This window comes from Lampetra planeri, unplaced genomic scaffold (assembly GCF_965212315.1).
Source record: "Lampetra planeri unplaced genomic scaffold, kcLamPlan1.2.h2 scaffold_480, whole genome shotgun sequence".
NCBI classification, from domain to species: Eukaryota; Metazoa; Chordata; class Hyperoartia; order Petromyzontiformes; family Petromyzontidae; genus Lampetra; species Lampetra planeri.
In genome coordinates this window covers 37,501-50,777 of record NW_027615303.1, presented here as the reverse complement: position 1 = coordinate 50,777, position 13,277 = coordinate 37,501, and the positions used below count along the sequence as shown (strand labels likewise).

The following is a 13,277-nucleotide window of genomic DNA, read 5'->3' as shown; positions in this document are numbered from 1 at the left end:
ATCCAGAAGCTTCTACAGTTCTGACCTGACAAGTGCGGAGTTATGCTACGTTCTGCTAAGTCGAGTCGTTTGCTGACCCAACGTTTGCTGACCCAAAGGGAGTTTCGGGCCCCCCTCCTTTGTTGTCAGAGTCACCTGAGAGTTGTTGGGTCACTGAGTGATTGGAACAGGATCTGAGTAGGTTTGGATCCTCCTGGGGAGAGATCCTAGGACTGCATTGTAAGTTACTCACACCCCTTTGTGTCAGCTAATGACTGAACTCAGGTGAGTGACAGCCATGGAGGGGGACCCGATACTCACACTCCTTTGTGTGAGGAAACGACCCAGCTAAGTATTAGTAGCAGAACTGAAGAAGCTTGGATGAGTGGAGAAACGTCTTCAAACTAACCACAAGTCTAGTTGCCTATGAATTAACCCAACAAGATACCAGGGTCTGGATGACTGAGAACCTTCACAGACATGAACATGTCATTGAACACAAATGTCACTTTGAACCTTTCAGGCCACCTGTGGAGGGTGTCGTCATAGTGACGGCTCCCAGATCCTTCCGGAGACGATCCAGCTGTTCCTGCTGGTGCCGGCTGCGAGCCTCTGCCTGCACACACACATCAGTACGTACGTGTATATAAAGACACAGTCACACGTGTGTGTGTTTGAGTGTGTACATGTATCAATACCTCAGTGTGTGTCTGTGTGTGCTACACACAGCAGTACGTGGGTTAGGGTTAGAGTGAGTGTGTATGTGTGTGTGTGTATACATGTAGAGGTATCAGTATGTTTATTTGTGTGTGAGTGTTTTTGTGTGTTTGTGAGGATGCTCACCAGCTGCGTGTGGAGGCGTTCATACTCAGGGCGATAGACCCTGAACAAAGAAAACATGTCAGTGACACGTCTGGGACACATCAGTGACACGTCTGGGACAATCACCTTTCATACTCCTCAACAGCACTGTCCACCTGACGGAACAGCTCATCCAATCCACTGCCTGTCACCGCGGACACGCCCACAACCTGAAGACAAACAAACACACACCTTTGTAGCACAAATTCTCAGATAACAAACACACACCTTCCACACACTACTACACGAAGGACTTCTATACAATACTGCACTAATTATCTACTCATCTATTGTTGGGCAGGATGACCAAAAATCACTGTATTTTTCCAAGTTATATCGGTTTCATGGTATATCGCGGTATTTTTTTTTTTCATGCACGAAAAACACTGACCTCTATACTAGTGTTAGGTTACATGACCTCAATGAATGTTACTGTTTACAAAGAGTGTCACTCATGATTCTAATGACGTAAATAAATCACAGTGCATGACAGTTGTAGTCAGAATACAAAACTCTTTTATTTTTAACATTTTGAAAACAACTTTGAAAAACATTTTGTAAACATCAACTACACAATATAAACAACCCCTTAACATTAATTAAATCAACTGTACTCTCTTCGAGTTGAGGCGTATAAATAGATGGACTCTTCCAATCTATTTGTCTGAAGTATTTTTCGACTCTGTATCACATATCCGGGATCCAGTGTTTGAATCATCTCCCCGAAGTCGTCTTTGTCAACTCTACTCATCCGTATCATGTCTTTTTCTCAGTGGATAGTGACAGCGTTGGCCATCTCAATCCACCGTTTACTTTTCTTGTCATAGTTCCCGTAGCAAACGTGTCTTTAAGTGACATAGGACTCAACTTCTCTCTGTCAGTTCTAACGTCACCTGCAGACGTGGAGGACGCAGATCTTAGTTTCATGCATTCTCGATATTCCAAGACATGTTTGTGACTACAACTTTAGCTCTACATTTTCGGCAAAGTGTTGTTTGTTCAACGTTGTTTCTTTTTAAAGCCGAAGAACTTCCAAACAACGGACATGGCTCCTCTTTTCAGTACAAGTTCTTCTGTGTCATGTTCAACTCGTTCTGGAACTTCAGTTTCGGAACTTTTACTGTTTTTATCCCAACACACAACGCGCCGTTGTGCACTCGACACTCACATACTTGATTGAGTGTAACTGTAAAACAGTCCCCTGTCAAACAATGTCCCACGGTGCTAAGTTCAGCACTACACTGAAGAAGCTTCTCGGATGAGTGGTGAAACGTCTTCAAACTAACTACAAGTCCAGTTGCGTAAGATTTAACTCAGCAAGAGCCCAGCAAAACCTGGATGACTCAGAAACTTCATTTAATGCTAACTTCAACAAACCTGGCAGCGCGGCTGCTGTATAATTTTGTGTGCTGCAATTCCAATGCGACCCGACGAGATGTCGGTATTCTGACAATTTTTACACAGTTCACCTTTAAGTGTGGAAATACATAATTTGAGACACAGCATAGGTACCTCTACACAGTATTACACTAAGTACTTCTATGATCATTACTGAAAAACACTTTACTAACAATTGATTAGCCACAGACACTAACCACGAGGAGACTGAGTTCTGAGGGAGGGAGGTGAGTGAGTGACTAGAGATGAGTGGATGACAAGACGTAAATGGGTGACTTGAGGTGAGTGACAGAGAACCTGTGGACCTGACCCAGGCAGTAACTCACCCTCAGGTCGGTGTAGAACTCATCCAGAACCAGACTCATAGAACGGGTCAGGTTACTGACATAGGATGTCTCCTGGTTCAGAGCATCCTGGAAGACCTCAAAGTCCTGCATCCACTCCACGGCGAAGCTGTGCTCAATGATGTCAGTCTGAGGTCACAGGAGTCACAGGGGTCACCACAGCTCACCACACCATATGATCTTGAAACCGTACCATTTTCTTCTGATCGTACAGCTCACGTAATGTGAGCCCAGACAGGAAGTGACCTCACCTTGTTCATGACCACGATGAAGGGCAGCTTGGTCTTGTACAGTATGCTGAGGGGACAGAGGTGTCCCATTAGTGCCCCCTGCTGGTCACATGACTACTTCGACTGATAATAGTAATTGATTTATTTTACATCAAATAAAGGATCACAGTGCTTTACGGTGGATACCAGCATTAAAAATAATAGAAAAATAAAGCACCGAAAAATAAAAATCAACTAGGTCTAAAGGCACAAATGTGACTACAACATCAGACATGAAATTATGCTAAGAACTAAACAAAGGCAGGAAATAATAACTATTTAACAATAGGTTTTCTTAAAGAGGTACATCCACAGCATGTGGTGCCCTTCTGGTAGGGGGCTGGAGCAGGCTGGCCTGTCTGGAACAAAGATGGCATGGGGAGGTATGGGGGAGGGGGGTGCTGTGCCATGAAGGCACTGCTGTACTTCATCCTGTGCTGAACAGAAAACCAGTGGAGTGAAGTTAGGGTTATGTTAGATGTTTGTACCTGCAGGCATACAGCATTGTTGGACATGAAGGTGACAGGGCTGATGCTGCGAGATGTGTCCATCACATATACGACCACACACGGGAAGGAAGACGCCTGAAACACACATAAGGAACATGAAGCAGCTGAGATCCGGAGCACACAGAATGCGTTGTCACCCACCAGAGCCTCGGTGATGATGGTCCCTGATGCTGACCAGGTGAACACCTCGATCTGACCCGGGGTGTCGATCAGCACGTACCTGAGCAGATTCAAAGGTCAGGAACACGTCAGCAGTGGTGTGTGTATGTGCATCTTACTTAGTATCTTCTTCTACTTAAAATGTTGGGGTTTTTTTTTCCTCAGACCAATGGAGGACACAGAGGAGAGGACAACAAACTCACCGGTGACTGTGCTGCTTCTTCTCAATGAATTGCATCACCTGAAGACAAACAATTGCAGAGATGATGGAGACCGAAAACACACACACACATGCATGCACACACACACCTGGTCAAAGCGAGTGGCAAACAGGTTGAGCGAGGTGACGATGCCTCCGTTGGGTCCGAGGCTGTACTGCTTCATCACCTCCTTGTAGTTCACAGTGTCACGGATGTCTGGAGAGAGGGAAGGAAGAGTTCACATCAGCTGTAAACAACAGCAATAGCAACAGAAAGTGAGCGGACCTTGTTATCACACTAACTGTTACTAAATGGCTGACTTGGTCTGCTGACTGTCGGTCAGAAATCGTTTCCTAGTCAGTTATATTTTCTACACCGATGTACCACTGAGAGCATGGGAAAGTCACGTGATGCAAACAGTCTAATCACAGTTGTTGTCATCTGTGGAGGTCCATGTAGCCATGATGTGTACATTTCTGGAGAGGCGACATCAAGGCTACACCGACCCTACACCATTGGCAGCGCATCGGTGCCATCAATTTGAGGCAGAAAACAAAAACTGGGCTTCAGATGTGCCCTTACACTATATTCCTAGTTTTATTTAATACATTGAACATTTTGGCAAATGTCTTTGTTTAGTTTGTCTCTTCTTACTTGATTGGACTGGAACATAGTAGTGTCCCTGTTTAAGTATTTGTGATTGTGATGTGATTTCTTTACAAGTTGTTCTTATGTACTTCAGCACAGAAGATTTGAGGTCCACTGCTGGTAGGAATGCTTCTGCTCATGACAGGTCGAGCTGCCACAGTATAACCGTCCACCTCACTTTGAGCCTTAGAACCTTCAGAAAAAACACTCAAACACGTTCACCCTCAGTCCTTACCGATGTTGGCAGGGAAGGGGACCTCGTGGACGGCGGGGTCCAGGTTAATGATGTATGGAGGAAGTTTGAGAGTGTGAAGATGAGCTGTCAACCTCTGGAGGAAACGGAAACGATGATAAACCAACAAAAACCTCCAACAAGTAATAAATAACTATCAATAACTCCAGCTGTAAAATTGGAGTCGACTGTTTTCAGCAAAACCGATGGTACCATATCACACTAGCTGACGTTAGCCATAGCAACGCACACGCTCTTTAACTAGCTAACATTAGCCGCACACACACTTTAGGTAATGTGAATTGATGAATGTGACTGATTGTTAATTTCTCTCCGAGATTAATATAAGAATTCAGCTAGCTAGTTGGCGTTAGCCACACATTTTAACTCGCTAATGTTGGCCACCCCCCACACACACAAACTTGCTAACGTTAGCCACAGAGACTACAACTAGCTAACTTTAGACGCAGACTATAACCAACGTTAGCCACACACAAACTACAACTTGCTAACGTTAACCAGAGTACAACTAACGTTAGCCACACACAAACTATAACTAGTTGACGTTAGCCACACACAAACTAGCTAACTTTTGCCAGCTAATAGATTCATTTGCTTGTCTTTGTACTTGTTTCATAGTTGGGTGTATTGTGTATTTACTGTGATTATTACGGTGGGCGTTTACTTCTTGTTGTGACAAGCGAGTTTCACACGTGTGGTATAAATAAAGTACCATATAATCAAGCCGCACGCAGCCTGTCGAACGTACCTGAACAAATGTGGTTTTCCCCGGATCCCGCCATTCCCCAGTACGATCAGACAGACCGTTCTGTCCGTAGGGGCAGCCGGCGGCCTCTGGCTGCCGGCGGCCGAACCCTCTTCTCCATCCATCGGAGCAGCATCTGAACCACAACACTGGGCCATGCTGCCTGCTTGTGTAGTTGGTGTTGTTCTTCTGCTGCTGCACAGGTATCACTACCGTCACCTACCGGTCGGGAGCGCAGCGCCAGAAAACCAGTAAGAATAGCACAAGTATATATTTATTTTAATAGTTGAAAATTTCAGTAGGTCAGAAATGGGTTTTATTAAAGATCTCAGCCATTACAGAAAACTGAACGCAAACCTTCTGAAAACTGATCATAAAAGACTGCAGGTAAACACATACACCACACTTAAATTCGTTTTCACATACACACACATAAATTATATATACAGTCCATCCGAGATATCCGTGTCACTCAGCTGCGTTAGAACCCGAGTCTGTCAAGAGAAGATACAAAATTAGAAAATCATGGCTGACAAACTTCAACGGAACAAGCTGTCATGGTGGAGCAGTGGGATTAGGGTTAGCAGATTTCAGTGCTGCCAGAGATTAACTCATACGATGTCACTCACTTTTTCCATCACAGGCGACAATCTTGACTTTGTCAACTTTGACCAGGTCGGTGACCTCCCTGAACTCCACGTCGTTCAGGACAAACGTCCACACGTTGTCACAGAACCGGTAGGTGTTCAGTGACCCCTGCAGGACAAACAAAACATTCTGTAACCATGGAGACCATAAATAGTGTTCTAGCAGCTGCAGATTATGTATGTAAATCCCCACCACTGAGACTGATTCAACATGTATTTTGATACACTGCCAGCAATTAGATACATTAATGATTACAGTGAATAAAATTCAATTCACCCCTGTTCACGATGCGATTCATTACATGACAACGATTTTATACAATATGACACAGTGCCAATCATGATGCCAATTCCAAATGATTCAACAAAATAGAAAAGAACTTAAAGCCCACATCAGGTTTCTCTCTGAATTTGATCTGTGAATTTCTATGAATCTAACCAGTAAACACTGAGAATTTAATCCATTAATCCATTTTAAAAAGAAGATGCAATTAATATGCTTCAGAGGATTATTTCATTCCTAATAAACACTAAATCATAAAAAATTGTTTTTCATTCCATTTGTTTTCGCTCATCTTATTCTCTACCCCACTCGTGTCCCTTTTCCTGTGAGTTGTCATGTTTGTCATGATGCTACATGGTATAACAATGGGTAGGTGCGCGTTAAACGGTTTTAAGGAATGGCGCAGGGGTGAAGAACCCTCCGCTTTGCATCAGGTTTTCCTCTGTGAAGTCCCTTAAACCTGTTTAACACACACACCCCAGTTGATTAACCCTGACTGAACACACAGCTACCCGTTGATTAACCCTGACTGACTCATAGTAGTATCAGCATTAGTAAAAGTAGTATCAGGAGCACTAGCAGTTCTCACCTTGAAGTTCACTCTGTTGCGGACTCTGTTAGCCAGCGCGGTGTTGATAGCTTTGTCAAACTGAAGGAGAACCTGCAGCGCGAGCTGAGGAGTGATCTGCTGGGTCTACACACATTCACATGCATGTAAACACTTTCAGTGAATGAGGGAGAACAGAAGTTAACCTGCCTGAGGAAGTCTACTAACCCTCTAGCAGCAATGCAAACCCTCTGACAGTGATGCTAACACTCCACTAACCCTCTAGCAGTGATGCTAACACTCCACTAACCTTCAGGCAGTGATGCTAATCCTCCACTAACCTTCAGGCAGTGATGCTAACCCTCCACTAACCTTCTGGCAGTGATGCTAACCCGCCACTAACTCGCGGGCAGTGATGCTAATCCTCCACTAACCTTCAGGCAGTGATGCTAACCCTCCACTAGCCTTCTGGCAGTGATGCTAACCCTCCACTAACCCTCTAGCAGCAATGCAAACCCTCCACTAACCCACTGACAGTGATGCTAACCCTCCACTAACCTTCTGGCAGTGATGCTAACCCTCCGCTAACCCTCTGGCAGTGGTGCTAACCCTCCACTAAACCTCTGGCAGTGGTGCTAACCCTCCACTAACCCTCTGGCAGTGGTGCTAACCCTCCACTAACCCTCTGGCAGTGATGCTAACACTCCACTAACCTTCAGGCAGTGATGCTAAACCTCCACTAACCTTCTGGCAGTGATGCTAACCCGCCACTAACTCGCGGGCAATGATGCTAACCCCCCTGGCAGTTATGCTAACCCTGCACTAACCCTCTGGCAGTGATGCTAACCCTCCACTAACCTTCTGTCAGTGATGCTAACGCTCCACTAACTCTCGGGCAGTGATGCTAATCTTCCATTAACACCCTGGCAGTGATGCTAACCCTCTGGCAGTAATGCTAACCCTCCACTAACCTTCTGGCAGTGATGCTAACCCTCCACTAACTCTCGGGCAGTGATGCTAACCCTCTGGCAGTTATGCTAATCCTCCACTAACACCCTGGCAGTGATGCTAACCCTCCACTAACCCTCTGGCTGTGATGCTATTCCTCTGCTAACGTTCTGAAGGTGAAGACCTGCAGGGAAGAACTTCAGCTCTCTGGATGAGATGATCATGAACAAATGTCACGAGGATGTTCAATGTGAAGCTAACTGGGCGTGAACATTATTCTGTCACGTGAAGAGGCAATTCTCAATGAAAACGTGTTTATAAATGTTCACGTTCGATTTAAGAAGAGAACAGTCGGTTTTCTCAGTGGAACCGTCGTCTGATCCCGAACCACATCCTCAGAAATCAAAGCTGAACCAAGTCTAAGATAAGCTAAACGGTGGCGTTACCTGGATGAGCTCGTCCAGACTCTCCTGCAAACTGTTTCCCAGTGTGGTGTTTCTGTACAGCTGGTAGGCCATGGTGGACCGAGTAACCGCTGCAAAGCCCGTTTGTCTGAGCTACTCGCGTTCGCCTGAGATAATTACTCCGCTCCACAACTGTTTGGAACAACTGCGGCCGCGCAGCGAGCGACTTCCGGTTAACGTGTGGAATACTGCCGGACACGAAACGCCAACGCGTCCGCCACATTGCGTGTGTCCGCCAGGAAACGCACTGGAACAGAGCGAGTTTTCTTCTGGACAAATCACTAACGTTCACATTTAACCGCGGTGGTAGTCAATCATTGATACTGGATAATCAATCCAATTATTATTAGTACAACGTCGTCTTCAGCGCTTTCTTAAAGAATGTCCACTGGATGGCGGCAAACACACGAGAATCTGCAGCAGGGCATCGCCGGTGCGTCTATCTATCTATCTACACACACACCACTGACTATGTGATGCTTCAGGATATACTCCTTTTTTCAATTTGTATAACAAAATGTCAACGTCTGTCAAACAAATTTCTGACAGGTGGATGAGTCTGTGGTGAGTGGACGAGTCTCTGATGAGAGGACTGTGACGGATGCAGTAGCGCCACATGTCACGAATCGCGCACGACTCCACTTGCTCCTGCTCGTCATCCTTCAATCTGATCCCTGACATTTGGACCAATCAGCATCATCAGTGATACAGGCGTGGCCAGTGCCAGATGGGCCAATCAGGGCCCAGTCATATATCCACCCCCACCCCAGCCCACCCCCATCACACACGTGAGCTGGCCTTTGAGCTTTGGTAGCTTGGGATGTTTTTAAAAACAATACAACTCAGCATGATCTCAGCAATTGGACATTCCAGTGACGATGTCACACATGTCAGGTAGCGCTTTGATCACATGACCAGCTCCAGCAGCCAATCACGGCTGTCGCTCCGGTAACCTTTGACCTGCACTGCCGCAGCAGAGAAACGTCTGCATTCAAATCAACAGGGACGGAAGAAAATGAAAATGAAAAGATTAAAATTGATTTTTGAAAAGGAAGAACTAATGAAGACGGATGAAGTCGACAGGAAGTGCTTCAGTAAACAACAGCGCTGCATGAAACGACAGACACCATCACACAGGACACAGTCACCAACGTCCAGGACGCCGTCACACAGGACGCCATCATACAGGACACACACACACACACACACACACACAGGAAGCTCACAGAACAGGCACAAACATGCACACTGAAGCCGCACGGAGCACAGGTAAACATTATGTGTATTCAGGGTGTGATGATGCGGCGGTGGCCTCAGGCACGCCTGTTGTGATGAGCGAGTGCTCTCATTGGACAGTGGGCAGCAGTTGTTGTGATCTGTCTTCATATCAACCTGCTCACATCGGTCAACGAACCTCCAGGCTGTATCATCTGATTGGTCAGAGAGGTCACATGGTGTTCACAAGGGTCCAAGAGAAGAAGCACACATTTTTCCTGAACATGTCGCAGTGATGTGATCACGTGGCTAACATTTTATGTTAGCTTCCTGCAAGTGTGCGCATCGTTAGCTTCCTGTGGCTGCATGTGTGTGGTGGCGCAGGTGATGGATGTGTGTTATTACAGCAGAAGGTTGTGTTTCAATGCGTTTCGCTGTTGCACAAACTGATGATACGACATCAGCACACAGACACATGGAGATGAAGTGGCATCGGCCGCCATCCGATTCATCCAGAGCTTGGCAACAACACAAACGAATAACGATTACAAACCTGAAGCCAGTCTAAAGGAAACCTTCCCAGAGCAAAGTTCCCTGGAGAAGTTGCCAGAAGAAGTCTGAAGAAGTCTCAAGAAGTCTGAAGCGGTTGAAGCGACACATCAGCTCACGTTGTTATTTCCCCCTGAAGTTAATTGAAACTGGGACATTAAACCCTGAAACAACATCAACACGTTTGAACCGACCAGACATGAGTTTGAGTCTGCAGGTGTTTGTCTGAACAAGGATTTGGATTTAATTAGTTCTCACAGGAAGCGGACAAGCAGCGTCAATGTTCACGCTCAGACTGAATCACACGCTTAATCTGCTCGTAATGGATTTGTCAGAGTGATGGAGGGAAAGAAACAACACACACACATCAAGGTGACACTCTTCACAGTTTGACCACACTGGAGGAAACCCTAACCCTATCCTTCAGAGTAAACAACAATCAACATTGGAATAAAATAAAGTCATTGTTTGGTTCAAGTGTGTTTTTAACGTCTCAGTCGCTCCACATCAGAGGGGCTCTAGGGGTCGGTGTGGACCGATGGGGGTTGATGAGGGTTGGCAGGGTCTAGTGGGGGCCGCTGGGGGACACTGGGGGCCACAGTTTGCTTCAAACTGAGTGGAGCAGCCAGAGTGATCACAGAGGATTTAATGAGTCGTTTCATCTTGGAGTCGTCTGCGATTGTTGGGCTCAGCCAGTAATAGAGACGGGATTCAGACAGAAAACCAGCACAAGTCGACACCAAGGGCCCTTGACAACACACACACACACACACACACACACACACACACAAACACACACACACACACACACATACACACACATACACAGAACCCTTCAACAGAAATGGTCTTCGTCTAGAGAGGGCAGCAATCAGCCGCCTCCATGTTTGTGTGTGAGCCGACAAATCTCCAACTCGAAGAACAGTCGTTCTTCCATTTTTCTTTCAGACAAGAGGATTTAATTCACAGAGTCACTGACTACTCATTGGTTCCATCCAAAGCCCTCAGAGACAGAACCACAGATGGAACCAGTCCAACAGAGACGGAAACACTGGCAGATCAACAGAACAAACTCCGGTTCTGAAAACTGGTCCAACAGAACCAGAGGGAGAATCAGTCCAAGTGGTAGTAGTAGTAGTACAGTTGTAAGAGTAGTAGTGGTACAGTAGTAATAGTAGTGGTAGTAGTACAGTAGTAATAGTAATAGTAGTAAGTAGTGGTAGTCAGTAGTAGCAGTAGTGGTAGTAGTAGTAGTAGCAGTAGTTATAGTAGTAATAGAAGAAGTAGTCGTAGTAGTAGTAGTAGTAGTAGTAATAATAGTAGCAGTCGTAGTGGTAGTAATAGAAGAAGTAGTAGTAGTAATAGTACAGCAGTAGTAGTACTACAGTAGTAATTGCATGAGTAGTAGGAGGAGGAGGAGGAGTACAGTAGTAGTAGTAGTAGTAGTAGTAGTAGTAATAGCAGTAGTCGTTAGTACTAGTAGTAGTAGTAATGGTAGTAGTAGTAGGAGGAGGAGGAGGAGGAGTACAGTAGTAGTAGTAGTAGTAGTAGTAGTAGTAGCAGTAGTCGTAGTAGTAGTAATGGTAGTAGTCATAGTACTAGTAGTAGTAGGAGGAGGAGGAGTACAGTAGTAGAAGTAGTAGTGGTAGTAGCAGCAGTAATAGTAGTAGTAGCAGTAGTTGTAGTCGTAGTAGTAGTAATGGTAGTAGCAGTAGTAATAGTAGTCGCATCAGTAGTAGCAGTAGGAGTTGTAGTTGTCCTGTCCTGTTGACCTCTGACCTCTGGTACCAGTCCTCTAGTCTTTCAGTACTTCCTGTGGTACATGGGTGAACATCGTTACTGGAGCCATTAAAGCTGGAAGAGGCAGCCATCTTCCTTCCGCCATGGTCGTCAAGGGAGCAGTGATGGTGGGGAGGTGTTGGCCTTGGTGGTGTCAGTTTGATGTTGGCGGGGGTCTGGGTGGTGGCGGGGTGCGTCCCCATTAATGTAGCAAATGTGCTGTTAAGTCTTTCACTTGTAAAACATGATGTTTTGGTCTGTGGAGAATTAGTGGGAGTTCTGTGACCGTGCCACCCCCCCCACCACCCTCTGCCCTTCTTCTCCGCCCTCCACCACCCTCTTCTGCCCTCCTCCTCCCTGCCCTCCTCCGCCCTCCAACACCTTCCTCCACCACCCTCCTCCAGCCCCCCCTCCGCCCTCGCCTCCGTGGGTTTGTTAGCGTTCCTGCGGGCGGGTTGGACTCCATAAATCTGGATAAATTAACAGCCATTACTGTGGCTGCCACATTAAATCTGCACTGCACCTTTAATGGATCCTCAGCCGCCGGCGTAACGTCAGCCCGCCCAATTAGCTCAACGACTTCCTGCGTGTTTGTGGAACGATGCTGTCGTTTGCTGATGTGACGACAGCACAATTAACCAACAAAAGTTTATGTGACACCCAACTACGAACGAAAGCAGAGAATAATTAAACTCACACACTCCTGCTGTTACCACGACGACATCTTACCTGTGTGTGACTGTGCATGTGTACTTGTGTAAGTGTGTGAGACTGTGGGTGTGTCTGTGTGTGTGTGTGTGTGTGTGTGTGTGTGTGTGTGTGTGTGTGTGTGTGTGTGTGTGTGTGTGTGTGTGTGTGAGGGTCAAAGGTCCTAGACGTGTCACCTTGTGACCTGATGAAGCAGCGTCTCCATATCAACCATCTCAATTAAAGTGCTGATGAAGCAAATCGGAGGCTAATTAGTCAGGTGATCAGCAGCTGTGACGAGCAGCCAATGAGGCGTCAGTGCTCGTTAAGACTCAGATTAATACTCCACTTATTGTTTTACTGTACTGTTATTGTCACACACACACACACACACACACACACACACACACACACACACACACACACACACATCCTCTCTGGCACACAGTCTTTCTCTCTGTCTCTCTCTCTAGCCCACACCCCACACACGCACGCACAAACACACAGGCTCCGTGAAAATAATGTGGAGCACAATGACCCCCCCAACACGCACCCCCGTGATCACGTGACGTCCCGGTAACACGTCTCCTTTCCGGGGTCTTCTATCTGTCGTGTCCCGCTCGCACAGGGAACGACATGAAGGAGGAGACACCTGAGGAGACATCTGAGGAGGAGACAGAGGAGACACCTGAGGAGACATCTGACAAGGAGACAGAGGAGACACCTGCGGTTGCTGAGCGGACGTGAGCAGCGGGGGGAGGACACCTGCAAAGGAGGGCGTGGACCTGCTGTC

At 46.4% G+C, this 13,277-nt stretch overlaps 2 protein-coding genes across 2 annotated transcripts; both read right to left on the bottom strand.

Annotated features, from left to right (window-relative positions):
• Window positions 1-507: 507 nt before the first annotated feature.
• Window positions 508-5,490, bottom strand: GPN1 (GPN-loop GTPase 1; the record flags this gene model as incomplete). The annotated part of the gene is given in 13 exon segments (XM_078623828.1): window positions 508-595; window positions 823-862; window positions 928-1,010; window positions 2,565-2,711; window positions 2,834-2,879; window positions 3,340-3,356; window positions 3,358-3,435; window positions 3,502-3,580; window positions 3,723-3,760; window positions 3,829-3,935; window positions 4,603-4,696; window positions 5,369-5,392; window positions 5,395-5,490. Coding segments are annotated over 13 exon segments (937 nt in total), but the record flags the coding sequence as incomplete, so codon positions are not given.
• Window positions 5,491-5,833: 343 nt separating this feature from the next.
• Window positions 5,834-8,308, bottom strand: GTF2A2 (general transcription factor IIA subunit 2). The gene is made up of 4 exons (XM_078623832.1): window positions 8,237-8,308; window positions 6,885-6,989; window positions 5,995-6,121; window positions 5,834-5,859 (listed from the first exon to the last, which is right to left on the bottom strand). The coding sequence occupies exons 1-4, from the start codon at window positions 8,306-8,308 to the stop codon at window positions 5,834-5,836; spliced, it is 330 nt and encodes a 109-aa protein (XP_078479958.1).
• Between the last annotated feature and the right edge of the window lie 4,969 nt (window positions 8,309-13,277).

Coding starts and splice junctions, on each gene's coding strand:
- GTF2A2 (XM_078623832.1), bottom strand. CDS start 8,308: ATGGCCTACCAGCTGTACAGAAACACCACACTGGGAAACAGTTTGCAG. Junction 6,990..8,236: donor GTCTGGACGAGCTCATCCAG/GTAACGCCACCG, acceptor GAATGTGTGTAG/ACCCAGCAGATCACTCCTCA. Junction 6,122..6,884: donor GCAACAGAGTGAACTTCAAG/GTGAGAACTGCT, acceptor TTTGTCCTGCAG/GGGTCACTGAACACCTACCG.